Source organism: Anopheles marshallii, chromosome 2 (genome assembly GCF_943734725.1).
Source record: "Anopheles marshallii chromosome 2, idAnoMarsDA_429_01, whole genome shotgun sequence".
NCBI classification, from domain to species: Eukaryota; Metazoa; Arthropoda; class Insecta; order Diptera; family Culicidae; genus Anopheles; species Anopheles marshallii.
The window spans coordinates 58,016,539-58,042,496 of NC_071326.1; the positions used below are offsets into that span (position 1 = coordinate 58,016,539).

General features: G+C 42.7%; 1 protein-coding gene across 1 annotated transcript; it reads right to left on the minus strand.

Moving 5' to 3' along the window:
- Positions 1-1,516: 1,516 nt before the first annotated feature.
- LOC128718238 (uncharacterized) lies at positions 1,517-10,777 on the minus strand. Its single transcript, XM_053811898.1, has 2 exons — positions 6,202-10,777; positions 1,517-1,680 (listed from the first exon to the last, which is right to left on the minus strand). The coding sequence occupies exons 1-2, from the start codon at positions 10,775-10,777 to the stop codon at positions 1,517-1,519; spliced, it is 4,740 nt and encodes a 1,579-aa protein (XP_053667873.1).
- Between the last annotated feature and the right edge of the window lie 15,181 nt (positions 10,778-25,958).

Here is a 25,958-nt window from a genome sequence, read left to right on the forward strand (position 1 = left end):
CGTTCTAGCTTCAAACTCGCTTGTTGGAAAATCTCGGTCTCGATCCGATATTGGTGTATGTAACTACTAGTTTGCGCACCAAATGGGTACAGTGGGTACATTGGGTTTCATTGATAGTAGGTGTGCCCATTGTCTTCATTGTATTCCTACGGACCAATGTCATGTCTTCTTGCTTTGCATCGGTTAACGAGGTACGAATTTCCATGCGTTGGCAAGATGGCAAAACATAAACTGAACATCCAGGTATTTAAATTGTATATTTAAGGTATTTAATTGTATATTGGTATATTAATTGCCAAAACGGGTTTTTTTACGGTACATAGCGTTTATCAATAGGAAGAATGAAGCTTAAGATAATACCACTTGTCAATGGGAATGCCTTTCATCTGTTCGTAGCTTTTCGTAAAAAAGCGTAATAAAATATAGAAAACAGAACATTACATCTAAGTACTCCATCTTGCGGAATATATTATATGCAGTAAAGAACAATCAACATCAACAATCAATACAGATCAATAACTCTGCCGGGCCTATGGTTGGGGATGCGACATTAGTTCAGAAAATTAAGGGAAATAATTTATGTTTTTTTAAATTTATTTTCTTCTCATATTTTGTCATAGTTTCATAGTCTAATTGAACATATTACAACCGATCCTAGCTTGCCCTGTTGGCACACCCTAATACAATACTGGTCGTTTGAAACTACCAGTCCTAATATGAGAATTTTGCAATCCTATCATATCATATCATATGAACTAGTTTGCTATCCCCATAAAGTAGACGTATGTAAGCACGCACGCGGACGCAGCATTTCCGATGGACTATCAATCGATAGAGAGCAAGGTAACTGGGCGGATAAGTGACACTATCAACCAAGATGATATAGGAAGAAAAAAACGCTTATATAACAATGTTTGCACAATCCAGAGATATCATCCAGATCATCCAGAGATATCAGAGATATTTTTCGATGACTGACCATATGTAGCGGTAGAGTTTGAAATTAAGACATTCAATCCTTAAAATCTAACAATGTTTCCCATACCAGACGTTACTAAAGGATGGAATACCCAGGGCTGCAATGCATGTCATCATGAATGTTATTTGCAAAATTATACTATGCGTAGTATTCTGCATATGCTCTTTGATTAAAAATTTACATCAAGGATGGTATGGAAGATTGCGTGAGTTTAGAATATTTCGGATGTAAAATGCAAATTCGATTATGGATTGTATCAAAAATAATTTCATTGTACCAAAGCCACGAGAGTGATAGCTACAAGCTAAATATATATTCAAATATTGTTAAATTAATATTTAAATGGTAAAAAACGGTCAAATCAAATTATCATGTTACAAATTGTCTTTTGATAATGCAATTAAAGATTTAGCTTAATTATTAACTTCATCTCAAGGAAAGACAGTCCATACAATACATTACAGACAAACAGTAGCTGATAGTTTAAACACATTACACGCTATAAATACATAGCAGCAGCTTCCTACCGTTTTAAAGCTATACTTCGACATTCATAAACGAAGTGATAATGGAGATGAAATCGAGATCAAGTTGAAGATCTGCAGCACCAGTACATCGTATCGGATTAAGCTCGAGACCGCTCTTCTCCATCAGCGTATCAGTAGTATCGACGCAGCTAAACCTGCATCGCACCCGCGTGGCTACGTATAACCATGAATAAAGAATTAGTATTATTCAACATTCCGAACGAGTAATCGTGTTTCCTTACCTTTTTTCCTTTGACTTTGATTTACACTCCTGAGGACAAGACCAATTTTGATACTTCCCTGGACATCCTTATGCTCATCAAATGGCTAGATCGAAAAAAAATTGAATGAATGAAATGAAATGAAAAAGGATACTCGGTACACTTCAGGAAAAATGTGATGTTACGCCATGTAATATTTGTGGTTACCTGTAATTTTCGAAAGAGATTAGTGCTAACATAAAGCTGTAAGATTGTAGCTTTGGAACACTTAGAGAAAAAAAGTAAAACAAGTACTACGCTAATAATAAACATCCTTCAATTTCGTAAACCATTGTACCACTACTGCGATCACTTTTTCTTCCATTTGCGTGCATTTATGACTTCTCATTTTAAAACACCTTCTAAGATTTTCCAACCAAGCGTACAGTTTTTCATCAGTTTCCTACAGTAAAGGATTATTCACTGTTTTTTTACCCGTGGTAACCAAGATTGTGATAAAACCCAATTTGGAAAGGGGGTTACAGTAAGTAATAGGTTTCTACAATAGTTTTGCTAACACAGTTTTCATTCGCAGATTGCATCGGTTAAAATATCATCGTTGCGACAAACTCAAATTTTTACGGCGAACCTACAACAAAAAGGACAATCTGAAAAACTATTTACAATATTAAACAACAATATTGATTTGAAAAATGTAGATTCGACAATTTGGAATCGATTAGAGAGAGAATAGTACCAGGTGTTGATTATCCCAACTGGCTTGTAAAAATGGGTATACTGAAACCAGTATTGGACAACCAGACCACACCATAGGCCACGGTCAAACATTTATAAACAACTATAAAATCAATCCACTAAACGGAGCATAATAGGTGGCGGTAAGAAATTTAGCAAATTGCTTGTATATTTTACCCAACACGTTACTTGTTCTACTGCTGACAGAAAATGGAATATAACTCACACGAGAATGTCATTGCATGACACGACTAGCATGACACGTTAAGTAACCCGGATTAAGTTAGGATAATCCAAAACGAAATCCCGAGTACGGTTTGTCGTTGGGTTGCTTCTATCCCGGATAAAGGAGAAGTCATCAACGATAACGGCGACTGCCAGTCCTTCACGGCTTGAGGTAATAGGTTTGAACCATACAATGCAGCATGTCATGGGATTCCGAGCATAGCCAAAGCAATGCGAAATGGCGGAACACCGACGCAAGCTATAAGATGCCTGTCGGCCATCGGAGGACCGATCTAAAGCGAAAAGACCTGTCTTCATATAGAGTATAAATAAGTTTTACTGTGTGTATATGTCCCCAGTGCATGCGGAATATGATACGATTTTATACGCAAGATTTGAACCTAGCCTGAATCATCCGTTAACCTGGAAGTGTGTAATCGAATTACGATAAGTAAATAATTTCCAATGCTAGGCCACATCATCAGGCTGCATCACATTCAAACCACTGGTCCATCAATCGCTGGAAAATGTTGGGGGTTACGCAGTTTTTACACATAAAGTGTTGGATTTAGTTCGGACTGAATACATAAGCACAATGAAGAGAACAACACATGCTTTTTCTTGTACGTCTATTGGCGGAATAATTATAACAATATAGTTCATAAGGTTGGGCAATGTTTGCCTTCCTGGACCAGAAGTGTCATAGCTGTCTGTTCAACTAGGATCTGTTGAGGGGTAGGAATTGCCTATCTCCAACACTCCTCCTCAATTATTAGTCCTCAACTATGTTTCTTTTAACCCCAAATTAGTCGCGAACTTGTGGTGTTTTACCGTACCTAATGGCTTTGTTAATATATCTGCGTTCATTTCATCAGTTGGACAATACTTTAGTTCAACAACTCCCTGTTGACACAGATCCCGTACGAAATGATGTTTCGTTTCTATATGCTTGGAGCGTTTGCTAGATTTCTCTGACCGAGCAAACAAAAGACAAGCTTGATTGTCCCCATTCACTATTGTTGCGTTACGTTGAACCTCTCTGTTCAATCCTTGTACACAATTGAACTCTTTTCTTTTCGAAGGACCATTTATTTTAAACTTAACTTTTACAATTTTAAGATACGTCCGTTCCCTTTGGCGATCACTCTACTTCTCTATTCGTTCTCTCACCTCGCTCGCTCACATCCTTCTAGCACACCGCCTAGGGATGTGAAAATGACGAAATGTCATTTGAGTTCTTTTCGTTCCGGATGGGAACGGAACACTCTCCAAGGTCTCCAAGAAGACGGCGTAACCACAACACCTCCTGGCAAGTCTCTGCTAATGCAACGTACTCTGCTTCCATCGTGGATAGCGTAACGTTGCTCTGTTGACGACTTGCCCAGGATACTGCTCCTCCTGAGAAATATTCCACGAAACCAGTAGTAGATTTTCGCGTTGAAGAATTTCCTGCCCAGTCTGCATCAGAAAATGCGACCAAATCACTGCAGTCGATTCTGTCGGGCTCACTACCTAGCTTTAACTTCCAATCTCTGGTACCCTTAAGATACCTAACGGCACGCTTGGCTGCCACCCAATCACTTTCCTTATACAGCATGGCCTAAGTTCAAAGCGATTTTCCAAGATTTGATGGCCAATTCTGGAGACAGTGAGGCCGTAAAGCTGTATCATTTGGATAAGGCACTCATCGGAGAAGCGGCTGGAATATTAGATGCAAAAGTGATTAACGAGGGCAACTACGAGCAGGCATGGAACATATTAACCGAGAGATATGAGAACAAACGAATCATCATCGAAAACCATATTCGTGGTTTATTCTCCCTGAAGAAGATGACATCAGAAACTCACATCGAGTTACGCAACTTGGTCCAAGAAACGTCACGTCATGTGGAGAGTTTGAAATATCAGTGACAAGAGCTTCTAGGAATTTCAGACCTCATGATTGTGCATTTGTTAGTGTCAGCACTCGACAAATCTACCCGGAAAGCTTGGGAAGCCTCACAGAAGAAAACCGTATTACCCAAGTATGAACAAACCATAGAGTTCTTAAAATCTCGGTGTGGAATCTTGGAGTATTGTGAAACAGCATTTCCGGTTACAACTAATGGTAAGCCACAGCCTAACCCTCGTGCGCCACAGAACACCACGCAAGGGAAGCTATCACAGAAAAGCCATGCAGCGGCCACTACCACTCCACCGTTATGTGAAATTTGCAGTGGTTCGCATCGCAATCACCATTGCACTGAACTCAATAATCTGACAACATCTCAGAAAATTGAACGAATTCGAACCGCTGGAGTTAGTTTTAATTGTCTGAGAAAGGGTCATCGTGCTCGAGAATGTCCATCAACAGTGAATTGTCGTAAGTGCCAACGACGACACCATACTTGTATGATTTTTCACTAGTGGCGAAAGTAATTCTAATTTGTACTATTTGCGATGTGATAAGTTTGGCTTTCTCTTTGCTACTGTTTATTCAACTGTCTCTTTGAGTTCATTTTACAATTCATGCGTTCATGCAACTTAATTCTACCATAGTTCATATTCCTAACATGTTGCGTCCTGTTTACATATATAGCTCCTAGAGTTGTCAAGTGCGAAGATAGATAAACAAAACAAAACTATAACTTGACATATTTACAAACTAGCTAAACCCTAGAAATCCAACATTCCGGCCACCAAAAGAGAATTCTTTTAATCTAGTACTAATTCTATAATTCCAATTCTTGAATGATTTAATTCCTGTAGCCGTTTAATTCGTGTAACTAATTCCTATTGTTTACTATGTGATCGGCAGTGTAAACATTGCATATGTCAGTCGTGACAATGATCCTACTTCCATTCTAGCACGTGGTTTGGTTGTGAGCAGACTGATCCTCTATAGGATTTGGTAAAAGCGCAAGTCTACTCACTGCTCTAACAATTTCCTTTCCTGACCCAGTGCGTAACGTTACAACTCTTACTACGCCGTCTTTACCTGGGTGCAGTGCTATTATTCGCCCTTTCGGCCACACACTAGGTGGCACGTTATCTTCCTTTATAATCACCAATTGGTTCACTTCTAACTGTATCGGTGACGCGTTAGAGTGTTTTGCTCTAGCCTGGAGTTGCTGTAAGTACTCTGGGTACCATCGTGCCCAAATCGTTTGTACATGTTTCTGCACGAGCTGGTATTCTGTCAATCGGTTGTCTTGACGATTACTAAAGTCAACCTCTGGTACCGCTTGCATATTGGACCCTACTAGGAAATGGCCTGGAGTTAAGACTTCTAAATCGGCCGGTTCATTCGACAATGGTACTAACGGACGTGAATTGAGGCATTGTTCCACTTGCGCGAGAAGGGTAAGCATGTTTTCTTGCGTAATCCTACTAACTCCTATCGTTTTAGCTATGTGCCTTTTCGCTGATTTCACTGCTGCCTCCCAAAGTCCTCCAAAATGAGGCGCCCGTGGGGGAATGAACTTCCATCGCATTTCATTTTCCGCACACCAATCAAAGATTAATCTCCTATCACTATCATCAGCTTTCAACATTTTATAAATGCGGTTCAATTCGTGGGCTGCTCCCTTAAACGTGGTCGCATTATCTGAGTGTAACTCAGATACCTTGCCCCTGCGTGCGACAAAACGACGTAATGCTGCCAAAAACGCTGTCGTGGTGAGATCGCTCACCAACTCGATGTGAACTGCCCGCGTTGAGAAGCACACGAAGATCGCGATGTATGCCTTTGTTGGACTCCGGTTCCGGATCGTTGATTTCAGAAGAAATGGTCCGCAATAGTCCACACCGCTTACTGCAAATGGTCTCGTCGGTGTCACTCGTGATTCAGGCAAATCAGCTACTGCCTGCTTCACCAATACCGGCTTGTTCTTAAAACAAGTGTGACATCGATGGTAAACGCTCCTTGCAAGATTTCGACCACCAATCAACCAGAAACGTTGTCGAATCGTTGCCAACATCAACTGCGGACCAGCATGTAGTAACTGCAGATGATATGCTGATACTAACAGTGTAGATAGGTGATGTGATGCCGCAAGGATGATGGGGTGCTTAACATCCTTGGAAATGTTTGCATTTCCCAGCCGGCCACCGATGCGTAGCATACCTCCTTCATCAAGGTACGGTGACAACCACTTTAGCTTCGATGTTTCACCAACACGTTTCCCTCGTTGCAGGTCGTCCAGCTCTTTCGCGAATGAATCCCGTTGTGCTAGCTGGCACAACCTCAGTTCCGCACTGCGCAGTTCCGTCGCTGTAAGCGAAGGAACAGCATTTTCCAACTCCTTGATAGAAGTCGGCTTGTTGGACTTGCTCGTTGATACCTTGCTTGCTCGGCTGCATTCGATGAATCGCAAGCAGTAACCCATTACTCGTCTCAGTTTGCTGTATGACGAGAACCGTTCAAAGAGTTTGTCACGGATTTCACACTTCGCTATGACAATTAGTGACACCTTTGCTCGTTCTTCGATGTCACCGTCATCCTTCATGGGTAGTGGTACCGATTGTGGCCATTCATCTTCGCCGAGAACCAACCAATGTGGTCCATGCCACCACCGATCACACTTCAGCAACTCGTCTGGCTTTAGTCCCCGTGAAATGTCATCTGCCGGGTTATGACACCCCGGAACATGACGCCAGCATGATATCCTCGTTTCCTCCTGTATTTGGGCCACCCTGTTGGCCACAAATGGTTTCCATCGACGAGGAGGAGACTTCAGCCAGTACATGACTGTCATCGAGTCGGTCCAACAGATAGTCATCGTAGATGTCGTTAGCACTCGACTCACTTTCTGGAACAATTGCGTCGCTAATCGTGCGGCGCACAGCTCCAACCTGCCAATCGAATGGGTGTTTGCCCGAGAAACGACCTTTGATTTGGCAGCTAATAGCCGCACCGTAGTTGACCCCATGGATTCTGCTCTCACATAGCAGCAAGCTCCATATGCAATTTGCGATGCATCAGCAAATACATGCAATTGTAGGCTAACCATTTCAGCCTGGGACACAAAACGAGGCACACGTACTTTGCGTAGCAAATGTAGCGTTGAGTGGAAACTTCTCCACTCTTCCTGAAGCTCGCCCGGTAATGCACGATCCCAATCCCAAGCATTTCCATCATGCCTCAGACTCCATAATCGCTGCAGGAACATCTTAGCCAGGATGATGGTCGGACCCAATAGCCCAAGAGGGTCGAATATACTTGCCGTATACGACAAGACCAGACTTCTCGTTAATACTTCAGCAGGTGGTGGAAGATTGACTTTGAAGCAGAACATATCATTGGCTGGTTCCCAAACCAACCCTAGCGTTGATACTGCTTGGCCATCCTGCCATTCGTGCATCGTTTTGATCGCAAGATCCTCTAGTGGGACATCTCGTAGTGCAGCAGGAACATTTGACGCCCACTTCTTCAATGCAAAGCCGGCTGAATCCAGCATTTGCGAAATTTGCTTGCGCACTTCGATGGCATCTGCCAGGTCCGCTGCACCGGTCAATAAATCATCCACATAGAAGTCGTGTAGAACTGGATCTATCGCTTTGGGGTACTGGCCCTTGTGGTCGTGTGCAATCTGTTGCAACGTGCGTGTGGCCAAAAATGGCGCTGAGGCAGTACCGTAGGTAACTGTTTGCAACTCGTACGTTGCTATCGGGTCGGTGAATCTTTCTCGGTACCGAATTCGTAGCAGTTTGTGATCACTTTCACAATGACGAACTTGTCGATACATCTTTTCGACATCTGCTACTAGGGCTATGGCGTGCTTTCTGAACCTTAAGATGATCGTAAACAAATCATCTTGTACCGTAGGGCCTATGAGCAGCGTATCGTTTAACGAGTACCCAGATGTTGTCTTGCAGGATGCATCGAAGACAACACGTACCTTCGTGGTCGTACTCGTTTCCTTCACCACCGCATGGTGAGGGATGTAATAGTGCGGAGCACTATCATCAACAGGTTCGGTGAGTTTTCTCATGTGTCCCAATGTTTCGTATTCGGACATAAACCTTTTATATTCTCTGTCCATTTCAGGATTGTTCAACAATCGTCGTTCAACGGCAACGAGCCGTCGATCGGCTATCGCTCTAGATTGTCCCAGTACAATATCAGAATCGGTCTTCTGCGGCAAGCTTACTACGTATCGACCTTGGCTATCACGCGTTGTAGTGGCCGCATAATGCTTCTCGCATTGGTCCTCTTCTATGGACAACGCGGGACCTTCTAGGATGCTTTCTGTTTCCCAGAAGCGTTGCAGCATAGTGTCAAGTGAAGCTTGACTGACGGTGGTGAGGCAGGACCGATGGCTCGAAGCCGATGTGTGGGAAGTATTCCCAGAGACTGTCCAACCGAAGGGCGTCTCTACCAACCATGGTCTGCCTCTACCTAGTGCACGCTTTTTTCCAGTATGCATTTCCCAATATGCATCACTACCGATGACGATATCGATCTTCCCTGGGATGTGGAATGATGGGTCTGCTAACGTGACAGTCGGAATCTTCCATGATGTTGTGTCGATCGGTGTTATTGGAATCTCAGCAGACGGTGATTTCAAAATCAGAAATTCCATAGTGGATGCAAACTGCCCTGACTTCGATTGCACTGCAGCAACGACGGATCGGTTAACCTGTTGTACCGCTTGACCGATACCTATGATCGAAACACTAACCTTTGATCGCGTGGTAAGCAACTTTTGCGCTAAGGATTCCGAAATGAAGTTGCACATGGATCCTGAATCCAAGAGCGCTCGTGCTTCATGCCGAATACCATGGTCATCGACCACCCAAAGCAATGCCGTCTCAAGAAATGACATCTCTTGATCGGCCTTTGCCGCCATCGACACTTTCGGACGTGTGTTGTCATGTAGTAAGCTATGATGTCTGGCGTTGCACGTAATGCAACGATTAAGTGACTTACATGATCTCACTTGGTGGTTTTGGTTCAGGCAGTTGAAGCATAGCTGCTCCTTCGCCACCACTTCTCGACGACGCTGGACATCCCCTTTCAGGAACTCAGGACAGCTGCGAAGATTGTGCGCCTCTTCGCAACCCAACGGGCAAGGTAGCTGCATGCGGTTGGACTGGCCATGCGTCGATTGCTGTGTTGTCGCTGCATTCACGGCAGATTTCGGTCTGGATCCAACCTTTCGCTCGCCGCCGGCCCCCATTGCCGCATTGACCTTTATGTCTTCCGAGAATTCCCGAGTTGACCTGAGAATTATTACACGACTTTGTAAGAACTCGATGAGATCCTTATACTTATCTCGAGGTGCTTGCGACGAATGCTTTTCCCAAGCCAGCATAGTCGAGGGATGCAGCTTGAAGAAAATCAAGGTGGTGAGCGGAGCGTCCCAACTGTCGACAGGTTCCTTCAGCTTTTCTAAGCCGTCTACATGACGCTTAAACTCGACGACCAGGTGTGCCAATTCATCCGCAGATTCCGATTTTACCGCTGGGAGATGGTGAATTTTCCGCAGATATTGCCGGATCAACATACGCGGGTTGTCGTAGGTTTTCAACATTGCGGCCCAGGTGCCAGCGTAATTGTCTGCTATCAGCGTGGTGTGCTCGAAGAGCAAAGCGGCTTCCCCCTTCAGTGAAGACAACAGGTACTGAAGTTTCATGATCGGAGGAATCTCTGCTGACGAATCGATCATCGATACAAATCGATCACGGAAGGAGAGCCACTTCGTTGAATCACCATCGAAGGATGGTAATCCGATTTTCGGGAGTCGTAAGCTTGGTCCCGAATGACCCGACGAACCAACACTCGTGTTCGCAAACAACACTGAAGCATTTAGCGGATTTGCTTCACATGGCTGCTTCTGAAGCAAGAATCCCTTTAATTTGCGATACACATTGTCCATTTCGCACCTTTCTTGCAAATACGTTTCTAGAGATTCCGCGGACTCATCCAACTCCTCGAGTTTGGAGATTGCATCCATAAAATTGGCATTATGTTGCTCCAACTGTTCCAAACACACGGGAATTTCATTCACATCACTATCAGAATAGTTCAATTTGAACTGCTCAATGTTCTTGATCAGCGTTTGAGCTTGGCGCTTTTTTAACTGCGCGGCTTTAATTTTCTTTTCCATCTTAACGCACTTCACTAATACTTAGATACGGCTGTAGGGTCGACGATCGTTACAACTTGCTATCTTGCATGCAAGTCCTTCAAATGATGGCGGGAACGACTGTTCGAAAAGATGGTCATGTTTCGCGATGGCGATGGTAAAGTGACGCTACGCTCTTCAGAACGCTAAACCAATTACGCCTTTTCGTTGATGCGGCGCATCAACTCACAACCTTCACGACACGTGAACTAAACGTGCACAATTGCGGAACAGGAACAGAGTGTCTCTCACAAACGCCTACGTAATACACGTTTGAACTAAATTCGTGCCTGTGGTGCTAGGCGACGATCGTTGTGTTTCACCGTGCTCACACAACTATAGCAATGCCAAATCACTTATCCCTCAATTCACGTAGTGAAATTGAAATATCACAATCAGCTGGTTACTTTCACCCAATCCGGTTCGAAGGACCAAAAATGTATGATTTTTCACTAGTGGCGAAAGTAATTCTAATTTGTACTATTTGCGATGTGATAAGTTTGGCTTTCTCTTTGCTACTGTTTATTCAACTGTCTCTTTGAGTTCATTTTACAATTCATGCGTTCATGCAACTTAATTCTACCATAGTTCATATTCCTAACATGTTGCGTCCTGTTTACATATATAGCTCCTAGAGTTGTCAAGTGCGAAGATAGATAAACAAAACAAAACTATAACTTGACATATTTACAAACTAGCTAAACCCTAGAAATCCAACAATACTATCATCCACGAAGAAAACGCACTTTACCCAAATTCCAGTTCCTTAGTGCCTCAACCAGCAGAAGCCGCTCATAGATTACCACCCACTCCAGCTTCGACGTCTGAGACAACGTCAAGACTGACGATAAACCGTGGTATTGGCTCCTCTGCCGTGTGCGCTGCAACACTTACTACGAAGTCAGTCAATTTACTCGGCAGTATACCTCGATTTACACGACTGGAACGCCTTAACGAGGTCACATCACCGTCTCCTAGTTGATCGGTGTTATCCGTTTCCAATGAAACCAATTGATCCTCGGCTTCATTAACGTCAGTCGTATCGAAATATAGACTATCTGCGCTCGCATCCGCAGCTTCTTCCTTTATGGTTTCGTTTCTTGGATGCGACGTAATATAGTATTCCACAATACTATCCAAAAGAGAATCATCTCGGCTATCTACTTTTACTGATTTTACAGGCGTTTTCTTGACTTCTCTTTTGATTGATTTCTTATTGATCATAGCACCATCACCCTCCAGGAATTTTGCGTCCCGGCTAATTGTGATCCTATTCGTTTCTGTGTCCACGAAACGACAACCTTTGTGCATATCAGAATATCCAATAAAAATCAACTTTCTTGCCTTACTGTCAAATTTTCCTCTGTTGACACTTGGAATGTGCACGTATGCTGGGCAACCATACACCTTTAGATGTCCCAAATCCGACTTCCTTCCAAACCACTTCATGTACGGGGTCATACTTATAGAGCGCGTAGGCAATCTGTTCTGTAAGTATGCTGCTGTCATAATCGCTTCACCCCAGTATCGCTTGTCAAGCCCTGCGCCAAGGAGCATAGTTGTTGCCATTTCCTCTAGAGATCGATTCTTAGTAGATTTTCGCGTTGAAGAATTTCCTGCCCAGTCTGCATCAGAAAATGCGACCAAATCACTGCAGTCGATTCTGTCGGGCTCACTACCTAGCTTTAACTTCCAATCTCTGGTACCCTTAAGATACCTAACGGCACGCTTGGCTGCCACCCAATCACTTTCCTTATACAGCATGGCCTAAGTTCAAAGCGATTTTCCAAGATTTGATGGCCAATTCTGGAGACAGTGAGGCCGTAAAGCTGTATCATTTGGATAAGGCACTCATCGGAGAAGCGGCTGGAATATTAGATGCAAAAGTGATTAACGAGGGCAACTACGAGCAGGCATGGAACATATTAACCGAGAGATATGAGAACAAACGAATCATCATCGAAAACCATATTCGTGGTTTATTCTCCCTGAAGAAGATGACATCAGAAACTCACATCGAGTTACGCAACTTGGTCCAAGAAACGTCACGTCATGTGGAGAGTTTGAAATATCAGTGACAAGAGCTTCTAGGAATTTCAGACCTCATGATTGTGCATTTGTTAGTGTCAGCACTCGACAAATCTACCCGGAAAGCTTGGGAAGCCTCACAGAAGAAAACCGTATTACCCAAGTATGAACAAACCATAGAGTTCTTAAAATCTCGGTGTGGAATCTTGGAGTATTGTGAAACAGCATTTCCGGTTACAACTAATGGTAAGCCACAGCCTAACCCTCGTGCGCCACAGAACACCACGCAAGGGAAGCTATCACAGAAAAGCCATGCAGCGGCCACTACCACTCCACCGTTATGTGAAATTTGCAGTGGTTCGCATCGCAATCACCATTGCACTGAACTCAATAATCTGACAACATCTCAGAAAATTGAACGAATTCGAACCGCTGGAGTTAGTTTTAATTGTCTGAGAAAGGGTCATCGTGCTCGAGAATGTCCATCAACAGTGAATTGTCGTAAGTGCCAACGACGACACCATACTATCATCCACGAAGAAAACGCACTTTACCCAAATTCCAGTTCCTTAGTGCCTCAACCAGCAGAAGCCGCTCATAGATTACCACCCACTCCAGCTTCGACGTCTGAGACAACGTCAAGACTGACGATAAACCGTGGTATTGGCTCCTCTGCCGTGTGCGCTGCAACACTTACTACGAAGTCAGTCAATTTACTCGGCAGTATACCTCGATTTACACGACTGGAACGCCTTAACGAGGTCACATCACCGTCTCCTAGTTGATCGGTGTTATCCGTTTCCAATGAAACCAATTGATCCTCGGCTTCATTAACGTCAGTCGTATCGAAATATAGACTATCTGCGCTCGCATCCGCAGCTTCTTCCTTTATGGTTTCGTTTCTTGGATGCGACGTAATATAGTATTCCACAATACTATCCAAAAGAGAATCATCTCGGCTATCTACTTTTACTGATTTTACAGGCGTTTTCTTGACTTCTCTTTTGATTGATTTCTTATTGATCATAGCACCATCACCCTCCAGGAATTTTGCGTCCCGGCTAATTGTGATCCTATTCGTTTCTGTGTCCACGAAACGATAACCTTTGTGCATATCAGAATATCCAATAAAAATCAACTTTCTTGCCTTACTGTCAAATTTTCCTCTGTTGACACTTGGAATGTGCACGTATGCTGGGCAACCATACACCTTTAGATGTCCCAAATCCGACTTCCTTCCAAACCACTTCATGTACGGGGTCATACTTATAGAGCGCGTAGGCAATCTGTTCTGTAAGTATGCTGCTGTCATAATCGCTTCACCCCAGTATCGCTTGTCAAGCCCTGCGCCAAGGAGCATAGTTGTTGCCATTTCCTCTAGAGATCGATTATTAGTAGATTTTCGCGTTGAAGAATTTCCTGCCCAGTCTGCATCAGAAAATGCGACCAAATCACTGCAGTCGATTCTGTCGGGCTCACTACCTAGCTTTAACTTCCAATCTCTGGTACCCTTAAGATACCTAACGGCACGCTTGGCTGCCACCCAATCACTTTCCTTATACAGCATGGCCTAAGTTCAAAGCGATTTTCCAAGATTTGATGGCCAATTCTGGAGACAGTGAGGCCGTAAAGCTGTATCATTTGGATAAGGCACTCATCGGAGAAGCGGCTGGAATATTAGATGCAAAAGTGATTAACGAGGGCAACTACGAGCAGGCATGGAACATATTAACCGAGAGATATGAGAACAAACGAATCATCATCGAAAACCATATTCGTGGTTTATTCTCCCTGAAGAAGATGACATCAGAAACTCACATCGAGTTACGCAACTTGGTCCAAGAAACGTCACGTCATGTGGAGAGTTTGAAATATCAGTGAAAAGAGCTTCTAGGAATTTCAGACCTCATGATTGTGCATTTGTTAGTGTCAGCACTCGACAAATCTACCCGGAAAGCTTGGGAAGCCTCACAGAAGAAAACCGTATTACCCAAGTATGAACAAACCATAGAGTTCTTAAAATCTCGGTGTGGAATCTTGGAGTATTGTGAAACAGCATTTCCGGTTACAACTAATGGTAAGCCACAGCCTAACCCTCGTGCGCCACAGAACACCACGCAAGGGAAGCTATCACAGAAAAGCCATGCAGCGGCCACTACCACTCCACCGTTATGTGAAATTTGCAGTGGTTCGCATCGCAATCACCATTGCACTGAACTCAATAATCTGACAACATCTCAGAAAATTGAACGAATTCGAACCGCTGGAGTTAGTTTTAATTGTCTGAGAAAGGGTCATCGTGCTCGAGAATGTCCATCAACAGTGAATTGTCGTAAGTGCCAACGACGACACCATACTATCATCCACGAAGAAAACGCACTTTACCCAAATTCCAGTTCCTTAGTGCCTCAACCAGCAGAAGCCGCTCATAGATTACCACCCACTCCAGCTTCGACGTCTGAGACAACGTCAAGACTGACGATAAACCGTGGTATTGGCTCCTCTGCCGTGTGTGCTGCAACACTTACTACGAAGTCAGTCAATTTACTCGGCAGTATACCTCGATTTACACGACTGGAACGCCTTAACGAGGTCACATCACCGTCTCCTAGTTGATCGGTGTTATCCGTTTCCAATGAAACCAATTGATCCTCGGCTTCATTAACGTCAGTCGTATCGAAATATAGACTATCTGCGCTCGCATCCGCAGCTTCTTCCTTTATGGTTTCGTTTCTTGGATGCGACGTAATATAGTATTCCACAATACTATCCAAAAGAGAATCATCTCGGCTATCTACTTTTACTGATTTTACAGGCGTTTTCTTGACTTCTCTTTTGATTGATTTCTTATTGATCATAGCACCATCACCCTCCAGGAATTTTGCGTCCCGGCTAATTGTGATCCTATTCGTTTCTGTGTCCACGAAACGATAACCTTTGTGCATATCAGAATATCCAATAAAAATCAACTTTCTTGCCTTACTGTCAAATTTTCCTCTGTTGACACTTGGAATGTGCACGTATGCTGGGCAACCATACACCTTTAGATGTCCCAAATCCGACTTCCTTCCAAACCACTTCATGTACGGGGTCATACTTATAGAGCGCGTAGGCAATCTGTTATGTAAGTATGCTGCTGTCATAATCGCTTCACCCCAGTATCGCTTGTCAAGCCCTGCGCCAAGGAGCATAGTTGTTGCCATTTCCTCTAGAGATCGATTATTAGTAGATTTTCGCGTTGAAGAATTTCCTGCCCAGTCTGCATCAGAAAATGCGACCAAATCACTGCAGTCGATTCTGTCGGGCTCACTACCTAGCTTTAACTTCCAATCTCTGGTACCCTTAAGATACCTAACGGCACGCTTGGCTGCCACCCAATCACTTTCCTTATACAGCATGGCCTAAGTTCAAAGCGATTTTCCAAGATTTGATGGCCAATTCTGGAGACAGTGAGGCCGTAAAGCTGTATCATTTGGATAAGGCACTCATCGGAGAAGCGGCTGGAATATTAGATGCAAAAGTGATTAACGAGGGCAACTACGAGCAGGCATGGAACATATTAACCGAGAGATATGAGAACAAACGAATCATCATCGAAAACCATATTCGTGGTTTATTCTCCCTGAAGAAGATGACATCAGAAACTCACATCGAGTTACGCAACTTGGTCCAAGAAACGTCACGTCATGTGGAGAGTTTGAAATATCAGTGAAAAGAGCTTCTAGGAATTTCAGACCTCATGATTGTGCATTTGTTAGTGTCAGCACTCGACAAATCTACCCGGAAAGCTTGGGAAGCCTCACAGAAGAAAACCGTATTACCCAAGTATGAACAAACCATAGAGTTCTTAAAATCTCGGTGTGGAATCTTGGAGTATTGTGAAACAGCATTTCCGGTTACAACTAATGGTAAGCCACAGCCTAACCCTCGTGCGCCACAGAACACCACGCAAGGGAAGCTATCACAGAAAAGCCATGCAGCGGCCACTACCACTCCACCGTTATGTGAAATTTGCAGTGGTTCGCATCGCAATCACCATTGCACTGAACTCAATAATCTGACAACATCTCAGAAAATTGAACGAATTCGAACCGCTGGAGTTAGTTTTAATTGTCTGAGAAAGGGTCATCGTGCTCGAGAATGTCCATCAACAGTGAATTGTCGTAAGTGCCAACGACGACACCATACTATCATCCACGAAGAAAACGCACTTTACCCAAATTCCAGTTCCTTAGTGCCTCAACCAGCAGAAGCCGCTCATAGATTACCACCCACTCCAGCTTCGACGTCTGAGACAACGTCAAGACTGACGATAAACCGTGGTATTGGCTCCTCTGCCGTGTGTGCTGCAACACTTACTACGAAGTCAGTCAATTTACTCGGCAGTATACCTCGATTTACACGACTGGAACGCCTTAACGAGGTCACATCACCGTCTCCTAGTTGATCGGTGTTATCCGTTTCCAATGAAACCAATTGATCCTCGGCTTCATTAACGTCAGTCGTATCGAAATATAGACTATCTGCGCTCGCATCCGCAGCTTCTTCCTTTATGGTTTCGTTTCTTGGATGCGACGTAATATAGTATTCCACAATACTATCCAAAAGAGAATCATCTCGGCTATCTACTTTTACTGATTTTACAGGCGTTTTCTTGACTTCTCTTTTGATTGATTTCTTATTGATCATAGCACCATCACCCTCCAGGAATTTTGCGTCCCGGCTAATTGTGATCCTATTCGTTTCTGTGTCCACGAAACGATAACCTTTGTGCATATCAGAATATCCAATAAAAATCAACTTTCTTGCCTTACTGTCAAATTTTCCTCTGTTGACACTTGGAATGTGCACGTATGCTGGGCAACCATACACCTTTAGATGTCCCAAATCCGACTTCCTTCCAAACCACTTCATGTACGGGGTCATACTTATAGAGCGCGTAGGCAATCTGTTCTGTAAGTATGCTGCTGTCATAATCGCTTCACCCCAGTATCGCTTGTCAAGCCCTGCGCCAAGGAGCATAGTTGTTGCCATTTCCTCTAGAGATCGATTATTAGTAGATTTTCGCGTTGAAGAATTTCCTGCCCAGTCTGCATCAGAAAATGCGACCAAATCACTGCAGTCGATTCTGTCGGGCTCACTACCTAGCTTTAACTTCCAATCTCTGGTACCCTTAAGATACCTAACGGCACGCTTGGCTGCCACCCAATCACTTTCCTTATACAGCATGGCCTAAGTTCAAAGCGATTTTCCAAGATTTGATGGCCAATTCTGGAGACAGTGAGGCCGTAAAGCTGTATCATTTGGATAAGGCACTCATCGGAGAAGCGGCTGGAATATTAGATGCAAAAGTGATTAACGAGGGCAACTACGAGCAGGCATGGAACATATTAACCGAGAGATATGAGAACAAACGAATCATCATCGAAAACCATATTCGTGGTTTATTCTCCCTGAAGAAGATGACATCAGAAACTCACATCGAGTTACGCAACTTGGTCCAAGAAACGTCACGTCATGTGGAGAGTTTGAAATATCAGTGAAAAGAGCTTCTAGGAATTTCAGACCTCATGATTGTGCATTTGTTAGTGTCAGCACTCGACAAATCTACCCGGAAAGCTTGGGAAGCCTCACAGAAGAAAACCGTATTACCCAAGTATGAACAAACCATAGAGTTCTTAAAATCTCGGTGTGGAATCTTGGAGTATTGTGAAACAGCATTTCCGGTTACAACTAATGGTAAGCCACAGCCTAACCCTCGTGCGCCACAGAACACCACGCAAGGGAAGCTATCACAGAAAAGCCATGCAGCGGCCACTACCACTCCACCGTTATGTGAAATTTGCAGTGGTTCGCATCGCAATCACCATTGCACTGAACTCAATAATCTGACAACATCTCAGAAAATTGAACGAATTCGAACCGCTGGAGTTAGTTTTAATTGTCTGAGAAAGGGTCATCGTGCTCGAGAATGTCCATCAACAGTGAATTGTCGTAAGTGCCAACGACGACACCATACTATCATCCACGAAGAAAACGCACTTTACCCAAATTCCAGTTCCTTAGTGCCTCAACCAGCAGAAGCCGCTCATAGATTACCACCCACTCCAGCTTCGACGTCTGAGACAACGTCAAGACTGACGATAAACCGTGGTATTGGCTCCTCTGCCGTGTGTGCTGCAACACTTACTACGAAGTCAGTCAATTTACTCGGCAGTATACCTCGATTTACACGACTGGAACGCCTTAACGAGGTCACATCACCGTCTCCTAGTTGATCGGTGTTATCCGTTTCCAATGAAACCAATTGATCCTCGGCTTCATTAACGTCAGTCGTATCGAAATATAGACTATCTGCGCTCGCATCCGCAGCTTCTTCCTTTATGGTTTCGTTTCTTGGATGCGACGTAATATAGTATTCCACAATACTATCCAAAAGAGAATCATCTCGGCTATCTACTTTTACTGATTTTACAGGCGTTTTCTTGACTTCTCTTTTGATTGATTTCTTATTGATCATAGCACCATCACCCTCCAGGAATTTTGCGTCCCGGCTAATTGTGATCCTATTCGTTTCTGTGTCCACGAAACGATAACCTTTGTGCTTATCAGAATATCCAATAAAAATCAACTTTCTTGCCTTACTGTCAAATTTTCCTCTGTTGACACTTGGAATGTGCACGTATGCTGGGCAACCATACACCTTTAGATGTCCCAAATCCGGCTTCCTTCCAAACCACTTCTTGTACGGGGTCATACTTATAGAGCGCGTAGGCAATCTGTTCTGTAAGTATGCTGCTGTCATAATCGCTTCACCCCAGTATCGCTTGTCAAGCCCTGCGCCAAGGTGCATAGTTGTTGCCATTTCCTCTAGAGATCGATTCTTCCTCTCTGCCACACCATTCTGTTGCGGTGAATGAGCTGTTGTGTATTGTGCCTTTATCCCTTGCTTTGCGTAGAAAGTACGTAAATTGTCGTTAACGTACTCGCCTCCACCATCGGATCGTATTATTCTCGGTTTTCGAGCAAAAAGATTCTCCACAAATCGAACATACTCTTTGATTTTCTCTGCAGCGTCAGACTTCTTCTCTAGCAAATAAACGACAGTAAAACGGGAAACATCATCTATCATAGTCATGACATACCGCTTCCCTCCTGGTGTTGTTGTCCGCATCGGACCACAGAGATCTGTGTGAACTAAATACAACACTTTTGTCGATTTTATTTCCGATTTCTTTGGAAATGGATTTCTCGCTGATTTGCCCTGGATGCAAATTTCACAGGATTCCTGAATACCGCAGTCCGCGATTTTCATTCCGGTAGCCAATTCTTCATTCGATATCTTCGAGATGACGGACGAGTCACGATGACCAAATCGACGATGCCACATGTGCTTGCAATTTGTGTTGTGCGCCTTTTTCTCCGCCATTTTGGATACTTCAACTAATCTCAGCGCATACAAGCAATCTGTACGCTTACATCTGAGCATTGGCTTATTATTCTTATCACTGATTTCACATCCATTGGATTTGAAGACCACTGTATACCCATTGGCAACCATTTTGTGTACTGAAATGAGACCTGTTGCCAACGACGGAACATATAAGACGTCTTTCAACGTAATGTTCATGACGCCACCATTTGCACCAACACAACGCACCGTTCCATAACCAATACCACTTGCTTCGATAATGTTCCCGTCGGCCAAAGCGACGCTAGGTCCCTTTTGTTGAAAGAACTTTTCGAAGAATTTCCTATCACTGGTCATGTGACAACTGGCACCACTATCGATCAGCCACCCATTTGTCTGATATGAACCAGACAAGAAACACATACTGTTAAACTGAGCGCGGGAACCATTTTGTTTCAGTTCCTTGAAACGGCAGTTTCGTTTCAAATGACCCGGCTTACCGCACTTATAGCACACTGTTTTGTGGCTTTGTTTCACGTAACCTTTCATGGCTTTTGGTTCGCTAGTGTTGCCTGACCGATCTTTTCGTCGCTCGCTTTCGTCGAGCAGCTTCGACTTAACGACTTCCACCGTTAACTCGGAATCCGGACGACTCTCCAATGCAGTCACCAGCCCACCATATGACTCCGGCAAGCTCCGGTGAATCATTGCAACTCGTAGCTCTGGCTGAAGCACCAGACCCGCTATTGTGAGTTTATCGAATAAACTCTCGAGTTCCATTAAATGGTTTTCCATGTCGCCACCCTCGATCAGCTTCATGTCACATATTTTGCCTAGGACCGACACTCGCGACGTTGCTGTCGTCTTCTCGTGAAACGCACGTAATTTTTCCCAAAACTCTTTTGCCGAAGGTATGTCTTTTACCAGATTGACTTGATTATCCTCTATGCAAAGCCCCATCGTGGCACGCGCCTTGCGGTCATCCTTGACCCATTTCTCCGGTGGTGATTCCGGTTTCGGATCAGCGATCACATACCATATTTCTTCTCGAATCAGAAGCATCTCCATTCGAAACTTCCAAGTACTGTAGTTCGAATTGTTCAATTTTGCAAACGAGAGTTTTCCTGGTTCCGCCATTTTATTTCGCACACTATACCGTACAACACACAAAACCGACGCGCACGTTCCTTTAGCAAAACTAGCCTTTCTTCACTGTACAATCGAACTTTCCCAGGATAATTATATCCTGTCTGGGCCCATAACCTGTTGGAGGTTACGCAGTTTTTACACATAAAGTGTTGGATTTAGTTCGGACTGAATACATAAGCACAATGAAGAGAACAACACATGCTTTTTCTTGTACGTCTATTGGCGGAATAATTATAACAATATAGTTCATAAGGTTGGGCAATGTTTGCCTTCCTGGACCAGAAGTGTCATAGCTGTCTGTTCAACTAGGATCTGTTGAGGGGTAGGAATTGCCTATCTCCAACAGAAAACGCTTAAAAATAACTCGAGACCCGTTGCAAATACCCATGATTTACATACCACTTCGTTCCGGTCGAAGAAAGTGTCCATTTCAAGGTTGCCGGTATTACTCCGTTCAGGATTTCCGAATTCACGATGATACAATTTGGATTGTGCGACGCAACCCAGCCATTTGAGCGCTTCATGGACGGTATATTAGCAAATCTCAATGTTCTGGTGGTGTTTGTTGATGATGTTTGCTTCCTCCACTGAAAAGGAGCATGTTATAATTCTGTTTTGGCATCTCAAATCGAATGGCCAGGTACTGAACTTACAAAAGTGTTAGCCGACTACAGTTGATTATGGTCGTCCTACTGCTTTGTTAGAACTGCGACAATCTTAAAAACGAGTCACTTATTTTCACCACAAGCCGCGTTAATTGAGCATGCAATTTGAAAATAAAATACCTCTCGTAATTTGTGGCACGCAAAAAATTTTCATAAGTAATACACTCTGTTGCTTTTAAATTTCCGCTTTAAACCGCCGATATTTATTAAAACGTAAATGTAAACAAACCATGTTGACATTTAATTTGTCACATCGCATGACCGAACCACCCTTTGATGTGCGTGAAACGTTTCAGGGTAGTTCCGAACCCTATGGGGAGGAACTATAAAAATCTTTTACCAAAAATTCAAACTGATGTTATTCATCAACATCAAATTTTATGATTTTCATATAGTCTTAAAAATAGTCATGATAAGTATGGATAAATCGGTTTTATCACGATATTTGTTGCTTGTTGTTTTGTATTCATGCTTATTTTATTTCCAAAATTCGTGAAACATAGGTCTCATTCTAACATAACGCATAATAACTCGAAGAAAGTAATTCAAATAACATGATTCATGAATAAAAATTTCGGTAAAAGATTTTTATAGTCCCCCCCCATAGGGTTCGAAGCTACCCTGAAACGTTTCACGCACATCAAAGGGTGGTTCGGTCATGCGATGTGACAAATTAAATGTCAACATGGTTTGTTTACATTTACGTTTTAATAAATATCGGCGGTTTAAAGCGGAAATTTAAAAGCAACAGAGTGTATTACTTGTGAAAATTTATTGCGTGCCACAAATTACGAGAGGTATTTTATTTTCAAATTGCATGCTCAATTAACGCGGCTTGTGGTGAAAATAAGTGACTCGTTTTTAACGCATGTAATGCATTTTCTTTCAGCATTGGGTGTAGCAATGTGTTTTATATCCGAGCACGGTCAAACCGAGAAAACCTGCTTGCGCAAAATAACTTGGCTAATGTTTATGCTAACATATCAGGAAGAGATATAGCTTCAGGTCACCGGCTGTTAGCCAACGCTCGACGACGGGATGCTGCTGAATCTGTGAAGAAATTAAACTGAAAAGTTCTGCGTGAAGGATCCTAGCGGTTGATGGTCACCAGACCAGCACCGATCGATCGATCGCTATTGTACTGCTGTAGAAATGCCCCTACCGCGATATCCGATGAGCCGGAAATAAGCCTTTGGAGTTCTTTAACGGATCCGTTCCGCTACAAGCCACATTCGTTTGGACAAATTAAGGTAAGTTAACACGGATAAGAGCTTTAGCCAAATTTTCCTTGCATCCGGTGAAGTTTACGTATAACGTTTTATTTTTTTAAATTTCGACAGACACAGCACGCAGTTGTTTCAAAGAGAATGCATTGCGAATGAAGACAAGTGCGGCGGAAAATCGTCGCAGTTCTAACAATGCAGGACGACCATAATCAACTGTAGTCGGCTAACACTTTTGTAAGTTCAGTACATGGCCGTTCGATTTGAGATGCCAAAACAGAATTATAACAAGTTTCGATGCTCATTTTCAGTGGAGGAAGCAAACATCATCAACAAACACCACCAGAACATTGAGATTTGCTAATATACCGTCCATGAAGCGCTCAAATGGCTGGGTTGCGTCGCACAATCCAAATTGTATCATCGTGAATTCGAAAATCCTGAACGGAGTAATACCGGCAACCTTGAAATGGACACTTTCTTCGACCGGAACGAAGTGGTATGTAAATCATGGGTATTTGCAACGGGTCTCGAGTTATTTTTAAGCGTTTTCCAGCGATTGGTGGACCAATGTGATGCAGCCTGATGATGTGGCCTAGCATTGGAAATTATTTACTTACCGTAATTCGATTACACACTTCCAGGTTAACGGATGATTCAGGCTTGGTTCAAATCTTGCCTGTTTCATATTCCGCATGCACAGGGGACATATACACAGAGTAACACTTATTTATACTCTATATGAAGACAGGTCTTTTCGCTTTAGATCGGTCCTCCGATGGCCGACAGGCATCTTATAGCTTGCGTCGGTGTTTCGCCATTTCGCATTGCTCAAAAAAACAGTTGCTGTTTGCTCCAAAAAGAAAACAAACTCGCAAAAAACATTTAATACTCCTTTACTGTAGGAAACTGATGAAAAACTGTATGCTTGGTTGGAAAATCTTAGAAGGTGTTTTAAAAATTAGAAGTCATAAATGCACACTAATGGAAGAAAAAGTGATCGCAGTAGTGGTACAATGGTTCACGAAATTGAAGGATGTTTATTATTAGCGTAGTACTTGTTTTACTTTTTTTCTCTAAGTGTTCCAAAGCTACAATCTTACTGCTTTATGTTAGCACTAATCTCTTACGACAATTACAGGTATTACAAATTACAAATATTACATGGCGTAACATCACATTTTTCCTGAAGTGTACCGAGTATCCTTTTTCATTTCATTTCATTCATTCATTTTTTATTCGATCTAGCCATTTGATGAGCATAAGGATGTCCTGGGAAGTATCAAAATTGGTCTTGTCCTTAGGAGTGTAAATCAAAGTCAAAGGAAAAAAGGTAAGGAAACACGATTACTCGTTCGGAATGTTGAATAATACTAATTCTTTATTCATGGTTATACGTAGCCACGCGGGTGCGATGCAGGTTTAGCTGCGTCGATACTACTGATACGCTGATGGAGAAGAGCGGTCTCGAACTTAATCCGATACGATGTACTGGTGCTGCAGATCTTCAACTTGATCTCGATTTCATCTCCATTATTACTTCGTTTATGAATGTCGAAGTATAGCTTTAAAACGGTAGGAAGCTGCTGCTATGTATTTATAGCGTGTAATGTGTTTAAACTATCAGCTACTGTTTGTCTGTAATGTATTGTATTGTATGGACTGTCTTTCCTTGGGATGAAGTTAATAATTAAGCTAAATCTTTAATTGCATTATCAAAAGACAATTTGTAACATGATAATTTGATTTGACCGTTTTTTACCATTTAAATGTTAATTTAACAATATTTGAATATATATTTAGCTTGTAGCTATCACTCTCGTGGTTTTGGTACAATGAAATTATTTTTGATATAATCCATAATTCGAATTTGCATTTTACATCCGAAATATTCTAAACTCACGCAATCTTCCATACCATCCTTGATGTAAATTTTTAATCAAAGAGCATGTGCAGAATACTATGCAGAGTATAATTTTGCAAATAACATTCATGATGACATGCATTGTAGCCCTGGGTATTCCATCCTTTAGTACTGTCTGGTACGGGAAACATTGTTAGATTTTAAGGATTGAATGAATTAATTTCAAACTCTACCGCTACATATGGTCCGTCATCGAATAATATGTCTGATATCTCTGGATTGTGCAAATATTGTTATATAAGCGTTTTTTTCTTCATATATCGTCTTGGTTGATAGTGTCACTTATCCGCCCAGTTACCTTGCTCTCTATCGATTGATAGTACATCGGAAATGCTGCGTCCGCGTGCGTGCTTACATACGTCTACTTTATGGGGATAGCAAACTAGTTCATATGATATGATATGATAGGATTGCAAAATTCTCATACTAGGACTGGTAGTGTCAAACGAACAGTATTGTATTAGGGTGTGCCAACAGGGCAAGCTAGGATCGGTTGTAATATGTTCAATTAGACTATGAAACTATGACAAAATATGAGAAGAAAATAAATTTAAAAAAACATAAATTATTTCCCTTAATTTTCTGAACTAATGTCGCATCCCCAACCATAGGCCCGGCGGAGTTATTGATCTTTACTTTCAAATGTGATAGGTGAATCTCGTCGCTAGTTGTTCTTTGCTGCATATAATATATTCCGCAAGATGGAGTACTCAGATGTAATGTTGTGTTTTCAATATTTTATTACGCTTTTTTACGAAAAGCT